The 13,298-nt window shown below is 41.9% G+C and overlaps 1 protein-coding gene across 1 annotated transcript; it reads right to left on the reverse strand.

The window, feature by feature from the left end:
• Nucleotides 1–3,737: 3,737 nt before the first annotated feature.
• LOC139784225 (putative nuclease HARBI1) lies at nucleotides 3,738–11,079 on the reverse strand. The gene is made up of 6 exons (XM_071723390.1): nucleotides 10,871–11,079; nucleotides 7,356–7,496; nucleotides 7,053–7,074; nucleotides 6,813–6,974; nucleotides 3,901–4,227; nucleotides 3,738–3,746 (listed from the first exon to the last, which is right to left on the reverse strand). The coding sequence occupies exons 1-6, from the start codon at nucleotides 11,077–11,079 to the stop codon at nucleotides 3,738–3,740; spliced, it is 870 nt and encodes a 289-aa protein (XP_071579491.1).
• Nucleotides 11,080–13,298: the final 2,219 nt, after the last annotated feature.

A 13,298-nucleotide genomic window follows, 5' to 3' on the forward strand; every position in this document is an offset into this window, starting at 1 on the left:
CGGTCGAAGCACGCACGGGGCGCGTGGTATCCACGCCCGCGAGACTCTCCTCGCGAACGAGCACGCCGGTACTCGTCCGGACACGCGGCACCCGGGTCCGCGGATCTCTTAAGCGAGCTCGACAATCCCGACTCGTATAAACGCGGCTCCGCGATATCGCCAATTCGCCGGCCACAATCCCCAGATCCCGAACATACAACGGTTCTCACACGTACAACAGAAGGCCCGAGACGCGAACTCACAAACACGCAACGCTATCCGATACGCTCGCGAAATTCCTTCGCGAGCTCACGCGACGGCACTGGCCCACACGCGTGACGCAAAACTTCCGCGAAGTCCGCGGTGCAACGCACAATGCCCGACGCAATATCTCTCGAAACGTGCGGCATTCCTCCGCGCACGAGGAGCACCGGTACTCACAAATACGCAACACTAAACGCCGTATCGGCCGGAACGCGCCGCCCGCGGCACGTCCCTGCTCACGATTCACGAAATACACAATACACCGACCGCGAATTGACTGTCGATCACGCGAGCCTTCGAGGAGGGCTCTTAACAAGTTCTCTGGCGACGATCTCGGCCGGCCACGCGCCCGCGGTTCCGGCTAATAGCCGCGATCAGCTGACCGGCGCCCACGCAACGGGAGCCGGTATCTACAGGCAACAGTTAATCAGGCCGATTCACACGGTAATCGAATTGGTATTGACATTTACTGGCGCCTGGTCGCGACCGAGATCGAGCCCTTAATTACGTGGTGGCACCGGAGTGGAGATCTTACACAATTGCTGCTCGCTGCGGCTCGGCGGCGTCGGGGCGCTCGTCCTGGGATGGCTCCTCGTCAACGGCTGATTCGACAGTGTGGAGCGGTCGGCTCGGCGGAACTACGTTGGGCCCCCGCGCGCCCTCACGCTCGCGGTCCTTCCGCCCCGCCGATTGGTTGTGTGTGTGTCGCCCTGCTCGCGACGCTACCGACGACTTCCGCTACTTTCCGCGGGCCGTTCGAGTAAGCTGCGGCGGGCGTGCGTGGGCCCCTCGCGGTTTCCCGCCCGGCTGGCCAGGCCGTGACGGCGCCGCTCGGCCCTCTCGTCGCCGTCGGGGTGTGCTTGGGCCGTCCACCCGCGCTGCAGTCGCGGTGGCACGCCCGTAGTTCTGCTGCGGCGGGGCCGTATCGTGCTGTGCGAGGCGTTTTCGGCGCTTCCTTCGCGGCAGGTCCCGGTAGCCCGCCCGTCGGCCGACCACTCCGCCGCGCGTCCTCCCTGCGCCCGTCCTTTCCTCGTCGCGACTTTCATCGTTACATATTTTCGTTGATCTCGTTCCCCGGCACCACCGGTTTTTCCTACGGAACTTAACTAAAAGATTAGTTATCGCAGATTGCCCTCCCTCGACTCGGGTCGAGGCGCCATCCCCGACCTTCCCCTCGGCCGAGCTACCGTCTGGGTGGAGGACGCGACAAATGTCACGTCACAATATTTAAACTGTTTTTTCATCGGTTTGATATAAAAATATGTTTTAATTGTTATAAATATTCGATAAATAACTGTAGAACATAGCAAAAAGCGATTCTCTCCAAATTTTTAGGCAATTACGTTCTTGCGATAACAAAACGATTCAGGTATTTGCAAGGGGACGCGGTTTCCTTTAATTGTTATTAATTTTTTATTAATAATTTATTCAGCAGCGACCAATAGCAAAGAACGATTCTCTCCAAATTTTTAGGGGATTACGTTTTTGTGATAACAAAACGATTCAGCAAGTATCTGCGACAAGATGCGGTTTTCTTTAATAGTTATTAATTTTTTATTAACAATTTATGCTCTAGTGGTCGTTCTCGATCTTTGTTATCACAAGAATTCGTTTTTTACCCCCGGACAGCGAGTAGTCGCCGAGCTTCACAACCGACAGCGTGGTATCAGGCGCGAGCTTCTCGCGCACAAACGACCACAACGTCGGACAGCTATCCGCGAGTGCGTCAACGACGCGCTCAGTAAGAACTACGCGGAACACCTTCTCAGTGAAGGTGCCCCCACGTGCGGACAAGACGGTCTTTGTCTTGTTAAATGTGAAGCCAACAGACTCCATCGCAGAGAGATAACGAACAGGGGAACACTCGTGCAACTACCCTCTTAAATGTTGCACGTCAAACACGAAATCAAAACAGTGCATGTCTTGGTAAGAATGGTTTTAACAATCCTCACCTATATTAAAAATACAGTTAATATTGATGCATGTATGAAACAGTCAATGTAAACTGTTATTTGTATTTTTAAATATTACTTTTTAGAGACATCTGAACATATGCAGGGAAACTCAAATAATGCGTTCGAAGAAGCACATGTTATGTGATCAATTTACAGATCAATGCAAATTATATCATCCATTTTTAAAAATATTTTTACTTTTTAGAATCATCTGAGCATAGGCAAGAAAGCTTTGGAAATGATACTACATTGGAAGAAATACGTGGTATGTGATCAATTTGCAGATCAATACGATCTATATTATTTGTATTTTAAAATATTATTTTTTAGAAGGATCTGAACATATGCAAGAAAATTATATTTTTTAATGAATGTTATCACTCTACATTATTTGGTTTACATTGCAGATTTCAAATGGTCTCACGCAGCAATAATGCTACTATTGGAAGAATACAGATCGCGAGAATCATCTATGTCTTCGAGTAAAATAAGTCAAAAGAAAGTATGGAATGAAATAGCCGCGATAATGAATTCCAAAGGATATGATGTCTTAAGTAGACAATGCATGACACGAATTAACACCATGAAGCGGACATATAAAACCATTAAAGATCACAATTCGAGATCTGGTAACAACAAACGTACACGGAAATATTATGATGTAAGTATTTTTAATCGTAATGTACTCTATGAATGTAAGCTATAACTTTTTAGTAAAATTTTCTTCAATAAATAAATTTTAAAACGTAATCCTAATATTAATTTTAAGGCTATGGAAAGTTTTCTTGGAGAAAAACGTTACATGTCACCTTTAACACTTATTTCATCAACTGGACAATCCAGTTTTGAAAGATCTGAATCTCCAAGTACTTGCAGTAGTAGCAGTTCTACCTGTCAATCTGATAGTAAAGTTTCTCGTAAGTAACTATTATTGATTATTAATTGAATTAGACTATGAGATATAAAAAACAAAAATATATTAAATTATAATAGCAACTAATATAAATATTAAATTATATTTCTAGGTAAACGTAAAGCTGCAGATGTAATGGAAAATATAACAGAAAATCGCCGAATAACTGAGGAGGGAAAAGATAGAAGACACAAGGAAAGAATGGAAATGCAAAAGAAGTTTATAGAAAAACTTGACAACATTTTAGACAAGTTGTAGTTCGAGCTGGAATTTATTGTTACGCAATTTTTAAAGACTGATATGTACTAAACTTTTATTATAATTACTATTAGTAGATATACTAAATACGTACAATTATTTTTATTATACTATTAGGGGGTTTCTACAATAAGTTGCAAATGCCTTGTCGCTAGTCGTAAACGCCATATGGCGATGTGATTCATCAATTATGTTCCTTTTTGCATTTGCAACTTATTGTAGAACCCCCCCTTACTTACATTATACTATACTACATTAAGTACCTACTAAACTATATTATTAATACATATCTTATACTATTCTTAAACTAGTTTTATACTGTTTCTAAACATGTCTAATTCGCAACCGTTCTGCTATTAAATCACGTTTTATAATACCTGCACGAGCATTTTGTATATTTTCATTATTATCCATCACACAATCTATCGTGTGTACGTCCTCATTTACTTCGATATCGAGAATATCATTTTTTATCAAACATATATTATGCAATACGCAACAGGCTAGAATGTGTAATGGTATTAAATCTACTCTATCTAATGCAAGAGTTGTTAGCAAACTTCTAAAACGTCCTTTCAAAAGTCCGAATGTTCTTTCTATAGCCATTCTTGCTGAAGAATGCACAAAATTATAATTTCTTTGGCGTTCTGTCAAATGACCGTTATCTCGATATGGTATCAACAAATTTTCATGTAGCTTATATGCTAGATCACCAATTAAATGAGACTCTTCTGGAAACTTTGATACGTCTCCAAGATAAGATTGCACTTCCGACAGACGAAAAACTCGTTGGTCATGTACTGATCCTACATGTCCGACATAGCAATGAATGAACTGACACGTGTGATCACAGATAGCCTGCAAAAAAAAATATACAAACCAATATAGATTACATGAAGTTGTATGGAAAGCACACTACAATGACTACGATTAATCAATTTCTTACCGGTTTCAGCATAAAGCTAGGTCTACATCTATCATAACAGTCTGGATCGTAAACAAATTGACCAAACACAGTCGAGTTTTCTTATAAACACTCGACTGTGATTGGTCAATTTCCTTCTAATTCAGAGCGTTCGATAGATGTAGACCTTGAAGCCGCTCACTAAGTCCCCGCATCCAGCGTTGGTCGCATCACCCAGGGTAAGGCGCTCCGAGGATGGAGGGGGCGAGTCCCCTATGTAGCGATCCCATCCGGCGCATAGGTTTAAGGTTAGATTAAGATAGCGTTAAGGCCCGCCGGGTATCGGCAAAATTAGGTTAAGTTCGAGTATCACCGCCAAGTCCATTTCATTAGTTCGTTTTATGTTTATTTTGACGGCTCAGGCAGCCCTGCCATTTTCTTTTGCCCTACATGCGGGACTTGGCGTAATAGATAGTGCATGACGAAGGCATGAGCCACACACAATCTTCGGGACGGCGCGACATGGCGACAAGCAGGCGCGCGCGAAGAGTAGGACAAAGAGCACCGCCGGTGAAAAGAGGCGATAACCAGACGAGTCACCGCGTCCGAAAAGACGGGCGGGACAAAGCGTTGCCGGAATCCGAGCGATAGAACGCGAGTTCGAAGGCCGCCCAAGGGACGCGTAAATACAAGTCATCCGCGAAAAGTAAGTGTCCCCGACGAAGAGGCGAGGTCAAGAAACGAGTCATAGGGGGTCGTAACCCTAATCCGATGGCGCAGGCGCGAAGTGCGGGGTCGCCCGCCATCTTGTAAACCGTGCGTCACCCGCGGGAACAAACCACCCAGGACGCGAGCGCGCCACCCAAGAAGGGTGCAGGACCGGTCGGCGTCGAAATCCGACGACCGGGAGAGAAGATAGGGAACCGCCTACGATCTAAAAAACTAAGCGCTTTCGGCGGGGAAAACCCCGGGGAATGAGCGTACTAGGTTCCGAACGTAAGTCAGGGAGGGTCGCCGTCGTCGGCGAGTACCGTGAGATAGACCCGGACGTCTTCTCCGGGAAGTCGGTCCGGAAGCATATACGAGAGCGTAATAAAGGACGTGCGCGCGGGTCGGCGCCGTGAAAAGTCAATAAACAAAAAAGGTGAAAAACCACTACCCGAGCGCGAATAGAGTGCCCTGTCCGGAAGGGGCGGCCGTTGGAATTTTCCACGAGAAGCCTCTGGAACGTTCGCAAACAGAAAAACTTGTTATTGCGTCGCGGCGAACATTCCAAAGGAGAAAGCGGCCGTAACGCGGGAGTGGGGGTAGCGGCCGAAAGTGGGGAGCCACTGCGAGCCACGGCGCTCGAGGCAGTCTCTCGGGGATCGTTGGAGAAACCACACGTAATACGCAGTTACTCTCGCCGTCGCGCTAAGACCCGCGAACGTTATCGAGTGCGCAATTAATAGTTTTTCGACATTCTTAACAACCGGGAACGCCCGCGAAACGCGTTAACTTTCGTTAATATAATAGCGAATCGCATTGCATTGCCAAAGATAATTGTCCGCCGTTAGGCGAACGGGCATGTGTGCCCAGCGTTACTTGTGACCAACGAATTGTGCAATTTGGATACTGTTAAACAACCATCTGTGTGAAAGCCTATGAATAAACAATTATTTGTAAAATATATACGGAGATCACGTTTACTTACTTTCTACTTACCCGATCAAGCGGATGCCCGCCATCTTGAACAGCCGTCGATCCGGATCGGAGATCATCGTCGATGGTGCATCGGTGGGAGACGGAGAGGAGCCATTCGTAGCGAAAACCTAAAAAAGTGCAGTCGTTAATTAGTTAATTTACCGCGATACGTATACTTACCTGAGGCGCGTGACGGCCGGCCATCTTGCTCGGACGTTGATCCCGGTCGGTGATTGTCATCCATGATCCACGGGGCAGCAGTGCAGATGATCCATCCGGTGCGGGAACCTGAAAAAATTAACGAATTAATTGACTTATTGGGCCGATGTCTGATACTTACCCAGTAAGGCGGTGGCCGGCCATCTTCGTCCGACATTGATGTAGGGCGGTGATTGCTATCGATGATCCAGGGATTGAGGCTGGAGATCGTCCATCCGTGGCGGAAACCTGAAAAGAAAGAAGGATTAATTAGTTCGGTGACGCGTTGTGACTGTTCCGAAATTGTCAGTTCGAGGAAACATACACGCTTACCTTCTCGGTTATTCGAGGTTAAACCGAGTGGCGACCGTTGAATCTAGGACATTCATTGGAATTAGAGGCCCCTGTAGTCCCGTCCGGCTACAACCTAACTTAAGTTAATGATCAATATAACTGATCAATATAAACTTAGCTTTAGATATTCATAGTCCGATCTTAAATAGATTGTCTTAAGTTTATATTTAAATACTATACGAATCATTTCACTGAATACGGAGTATCTAAAGATGAATTTGAAATGATCTTAAATGTAAGATTGGACTATAAATACTGGTCTGAGGAATCCATTGAGAATTCTTGAAGCAAAAAAGCATATTACCTGAAGTTGAATCGAATGACGACCCTTGACATACTCTTCTGGATTATCTGTTGGAGCTGGAATGGTGACGTGTGTACCGTCAATAGCACCAATGATCTTCGGAAATCCACTATTATTCTCAAATCCCGCCCATATTTCGTTAACTCGTTCGTTTGTAGGCCACTTTATAACATTTGGCGCCAAATCAATAATTGCATTTATTACACGTCGTGTAACATATAATGCTGTGCTTCTGCCGACATTAAATCGGTCGGAAATAGATCTGAGGACATTAAAAAATAAAAACAAAAATTATTCTCTGCTTAATGATGTAAATCAATATAAGCATCACCTGTTACTACCCAGATAAGAACGTATGCAGAACACTTTTAGCATCATTTAAATGCTCAGTTCGTCATCGTTATAATGTTGTTGCGCAACTTTTTCACATAGTAAAAATACTGCACAACAATATTGTAACGATAATGAACTGTTGTTATGAGAATAGACCTACTGATATCGTTGATTATGCAGAACTCTATGCTTAATAAGCTTATTCTTTACCTTAAAGAATCTGGAGTGGTCAGTCTCCACAACGCCAATAAACATTGTTTACGTGGAGAAATCATTGGCGTTCCTCCTGTTTCTCTTTGTAATTTAGGACCAATGATGGACAGCAAGTATTCAAAAGTTCCAGGACGCATTCTAAATCAAGCAATAATTATTAATTGTTTATAATATATAGATTAGAAAAGGCTATAAGGGTCACACGCGGATCAAGGTGCGTTTAAATATTATAGTGATTTATTAATCAAATTCCAACAATCCAAACGTTTCGGCTCCTGTCCGAGCCATCCTCAGTGGTATAATGTTAACAATAATAATATGTTCTCCTTCAACATGGTGAGATTACTGTTTCAATTTTACAGAAACCTAGTGAGACTACAAGGTCCAAATCTGTAAAGTAATTAAGGAGTTACATCCTTGTCTTAAATTAGAATTCTAGAATAACTCACCAGGTAGTCTGGAGAAACGAATACATCGCAGAGTCAAATAAAAAGATGTGAACATATGGCAAAAGCAATGATCAGTACAAAGAGATCTGTACGAGGAGATCCCGTCGACACGACGCACAACACAATAATGATTCGGTAACACAGGCAGGGACACGTCTTATGACAAACTTTGGCAGATATAAATTGAAAAACGTGTAGGTCAAACGTAGCAAATAATAAATAATATGAAGTGAACGATGATAAATACAAAAATATTTCGCTGGTCAGGAATGCCTTAGTCAAACATTGGTAAAAATAAATTTAAACGTATAGATCGCAACTTAAAAAAAATACGAAAATTCCACACATAAATCAACGGTAAAAAAACATATGATCTTGCGGACGAACAAAGGTGTCATGGACGTGGTTTTACAATTTCTCTAAGGTAGAAACGTATGCGTGGTGCAAAAACTCTGTATCAGACTGAGAGTTCAAACTGTTCTTTTGTAATTTAATATGTAACATTTCCGATACAAGTCGCTTCGATAAAAACTTTTCCTTGTCCAATATTTCCACATTTTCCCAATCAAATTCGCGGTTAAAATTTAATCTATGTTCCGTAATGACGGACTGAGTTCCGGTGTTTCTACGGATATGATTACGGTGTTCCGTAATTCTCGTTTTGAGTTGCCTCAACGTCTGGCCAACATAAGTCCCGTCGCAATTTTTACATGAAATTCTATACACGACGTTACTGTTTGATTGGGTAGGAAGGATATCTTTCTGTACTTTGATGAAATTCCTTAGTTTATTAAGACTGTAGAATGACAGGTTGACATTCAGATCCGAGAACACATTTTTGAATTTCTCCGATATATTGGAAACATATGGTACAGTAAACCACTTGCCTCGACTTTCTTCGTTCGTAGGTGGAGGTTCATTCTGTTTACGGGTGCGTCTATTAAGTAGAGACTTGATTCTCGTATTAATTGTGTCGAATATGAATGTCAACGGGTAGTCATTCAGTAACAGAGTGTCTACAATGAATTTTATATTTTTTTGATGGTATCTGGGATGAGATAATAAAAAGGCCCTATCAACCATGCCCATGACCGTGCCTCTTTTTTGGAAAACAGGGTGTTGCGACATAAAATTAAGATAACGGCCTGAAAACGTCGGCTTGTGGAACCAATCAAATTCCAAACCGTTATTACTTTTAATCAACGTTACATCTAAAAATTTAATTTGTCTCCTCCTACTTCGACAGTAAACTGTAACCTCGGATGATAAGAATTAAATGCTTGTAAAACTGTGTCAATTGAATTGCGAGGCACAGCCATCGCAATGTCATCAACGTATCTACAGTAAAAAGGCAACATAAAGGTAAGTGATTGCAACACTCCGTTTTCCAAATCCTGCATAACCAAGTCAGCAACGATGGGTGACAGCGGGAAGAGAAATTTTTTAGATGTAACGTTGATTAAAAGTAATAACGGTTTGGAATTTGATTGGTTCCACAAGCCGACGTTTTCAGGCCGTTATCTTAATTTTATGTCGCAACACCCTGTTTTCCAAAAAAGAGGCACGGTCATGGGCATGGTTGATAGGGCCTTTTTATTATCTCATCCCAGATACCATCAAAAAAATATAAAATTCATTGTAGACACTCTGTTACTGAATGACTACCCGTTGACATTCATATTCGACACAATTAATACGAGAATCAAGTCTCTACTTAATAGACGCACCCGTAAACAGAATGAACCTCCACCTACGAACGAAGAAAGTCGAGGCAAGTGGTTTACTGTACCATATGTTTCCAATATATCGGAGAAATTCAAAAATGTGTTCTCGGATCTGAATGTCAACCTGTCATTCTACAGTCTTAATAAACTAAGGAATTTCATCAAAGTACAGAAAGATATCCTTCCTACCCAATCAAACAGTAACGTCGTGTATAGAATTTCATGTAAAAATTGCGACGGGACTTATGTTGGCCAGACGTTGAGGCAACTCAAAACGAGAATTACGGAACACCGTAATCATATCCGTAGAAACACCGGAACTCAGTCCGTCATTACGGAACATAGATTAAATTTTAACCGCGAATTTGATTGGGAAAATGTGGAAATATTGGACAAGGAAAAGTTTTTATCGAAGCGACTTGTATCGGAAATGTTACATATTAAATTACAAAAGAACAGTTTGAACTCTCAGTCTGATACAGAGTTTTTGCACCACGCATACGTTTCTACCTTAGAGAAATTGTAAAACCACGTCCATGACACCTTTGTTCGTCCGCAAGATCATATGTTTTTTTACCGTTGATTTATGTGTGGAATTTTCGTATTTTTTTTAAGTTGCGATCTATACGTTTAAATTTATTTTTACCAATGTTTGACTAAGGCATTCCTGACCAGCGAAATATTTTTGTATTTATCATCGTTCACTTCATATTATTTATTATTTGCTACGTTTGACCTACACGTTTTTCAATTTATATCTGCCAAAGTTTGTCATAAGACGTGTCCCTGCCTGTGTTACCGAATCATTATTGTGTTGTGCGTCGTGTCGACGGGATCTCCTCGTACAGATCTCTTTGTACTGATCATTGCTTTTGCCATATGTTCACATCTTTTTATTTGACTCTGCGATGTATTCGTTTCTCCAGACTACCTGGTGAGTTATTCTAGAATTCTAATTTAAGACAAGGATGTAACTCCTTAATTACTTTACAGATTTGGACCTTGTAGTCTCACTAGGTTTCTGTAAAATTGAAACAGTAATCTCACCATGTTGAAGGAGAACATATTATTATTGTTAACATTATACCACTGAGGATGGCTCGGACAGGAGCCGAAACGTTTGGATTGTTGGAATTTGATTAATAAATCACTATAATATTTAAACGCACCTTGATCCGCGTGTGACCCTTATAGCCTTTTCTAATCTATATTTGAATTTCGAGGGTCTTTCACACTTTATTGTTTATAATATAATATATTTTTTATGTAAATCGTCTAATATTTTTCAAACCACAGATATTTCAACAGAAATATTAATAAAAGACATTTGTATTGATACTTGAAGTGAGACTTGAAATCTTGATTTGTCATTGTCGGTACTATTGTTTCAACATAATACGGTACTCTGGGTATTTTTCTTCTAGTACGTAATACAGTTTCTAACGTTGCAAATTCCTCATTATCACTATCACTCGATGATATATCTGCTATCTGTTCGCGTATTTGTAACGCTAATAACAATAACAATTGTTCTCGATTCGCCTCCATAAATTAATTGGGAGAGCCGTCAACCTCTTCACTACGGAATATAAACGACTCGCTAAATTTCGAAATTTCTGTAATTCTATAAATTAATTCTCGCGATTTATCTGTCCGAACACGTTCACGGTTTACAATGTGCACACATAACCTTCACGTGAGCACAGAACGTCCCCAAACAGTTCCAGAGGCGTTGATAGCGTCTCCCTGAACGTCCGCAAACGCTAACGCTACCCATGCACTACCTCGGAAGAAATAGCATTAGTAGCGCGCAGTTATGACGTCACACGCTATCCTTAGTGACGTCATGATAGCATTTGGTAGCGCTACCATCCAGCTCCGCGAACAGCTTGTAGTACGATATAGCGCTAATAGCGTCTCCCCGAACGCACCCTATATATATTAAACAACCGAAAGTAGCAGTCGATGCTCCTTTTTAGTTGCGATTCTTTTCGGCGTGCGAATGCGTGTCAAAGCATCTATTTGAACATTGCCTATCGGTACTCAGTGATGCAAGTTTGCAGACGCAACAGCATGCTAACAGCATGTGAAGAAGATATGCTGACAATGTACATCAAAACATGAGCTCACGTTTGCGTGCGTTCGCCGACCGTTCAGTTTTATAAAGGTGCGAGTGTCGCGCGCTTGCGCGAACACACACACGCACACACGCACGCATACACGCACACGCACGCACACGCCCACACACACACACACACACACAACGTGTGCTGCAACGTGTAATATTTGACATACGTTAGAAAAGCACCGGCGAAGCGGAACTCGCGATCGGTCAGTTCGATCCACGCGCGCGCGTATGACTCCTTCTGTATTTTCGTGTCGCGGGTTGAAAATTCCATTTAATCTGTGCCAAATATTCCCAGAGAGTACCCTTTTGTTCCTTCGTAGTAGATGTAATGTTCGTGATGTAAAAGCGATGGCGTCGGTCGGTACATTTAGTAGACCGAAAAAGCAGCGAGTCCACGATCGCTCGTCCTCTCTAACTTACTCGTCAATGCGATACTTTTTTTCGTTTACACGCGTCTATATATTATGTGCATTGTATTTTTTTGTGTTTCTTCTCTTTGTGCGAGTATACTGTTTCACCGAGTGTATTGTACAAGCGTTATCGCTCGTCGAGTGTAGGCCCATAGACCAATTTTTAATCGATTAGTATGGATCCTTTCGCCTGTAATTTACTAACACTATTACTGATACTATTACTACTATTACTATTATTAATACTACTACTTTTTTTCTACGATGACGTTGATTGGTGTACGAAAGCGAACATGTGTTTAAGAGTTTAATGCATAGATATCTACGCCTACAAGAAATTAATTTTAAGTAGAGGAGACCGGGGCCTAACCGTCGCCGGGGTTGAACCGTCAAATCAAATATCTCGGAACCTGTATATTGTGCGAACTCGCTATTAACATTGTAAACGCTGCTTATGGTACCCATGTGACCAACGGAGTTTCGGCAGGTTACCTGCCGTGTTATGATTTTTACGAGGACAAACGTGTTTTCGGAAGGTGAAAGTTACATTTTCTGCGCGTGGAAATTTTGTAATATCTGCAATAATATTTGCTCTCCAAATCTCGAGGTACGCGATTATAAAGAGTAATGCATGCTGAACACGAATCCAGTGTAGTTTTTTCATTATCGTTGATGTCTAATATTTCGTCGGCGATCAAACCTGAAACTTGTGTTTGGGGTTAATCCGTCAGTAAGCAGTCCGGGTGCATTTCCAAGGCATTTCCGGGCATTTCCAGGCTCACTGCATATGGAATATGGATGAGACGGGAATTACAACCGTTTAGACACCGAATAGAGTCATCGGACGTCGAGGAGTGAAACAAGTCGGGCGAGTGACTTCTGCGGAAAGAGGAACCCTTGTAACTATTTTTTAATAATGTTTCGCATAAAAATTTTAAATAAATTTTTATATTTTTCTCTTAAAAAACAATTATTAAGATGTATCCTATCATTTTTCAGGATTAGATGTACGTATATGTATTGAAAATGCAGTGTGACGGTTAAATCCCGGCATTTTTGAGATTTCAATTTTTCCACCGTTGTCGTTTTTGCTCTATACCGGTTAAACAAAGCGACGTAGATAAAAATTTCCTATATAAATTTTGTAGCTAAAGGTTCACTCTTTACAGTGGTATACCACTTTTAACTAAAATTATTTATTTTTTTGTTAAAAATCGGCACCGAAAAAA

This window comes from Temnothorax nylanderi, unplaced genomic scaffold (assembly GCF_030848795.1).
Source record: "Temnothorax nylanderi isolate EJ_2023f unplaced genomic scaffold, tnyl_v1.0 TNYL_tig0598_pilon, whole genome shotgun sequence".
In the NCBI taxonomy this organism is placed as follows: domain Eukaryota; kingdom Metazoa; phylum Arthropoda; class Insecta; order Hymenoptera; family Formicidae; genus Temnothorax; species Temnothorax nylanderi.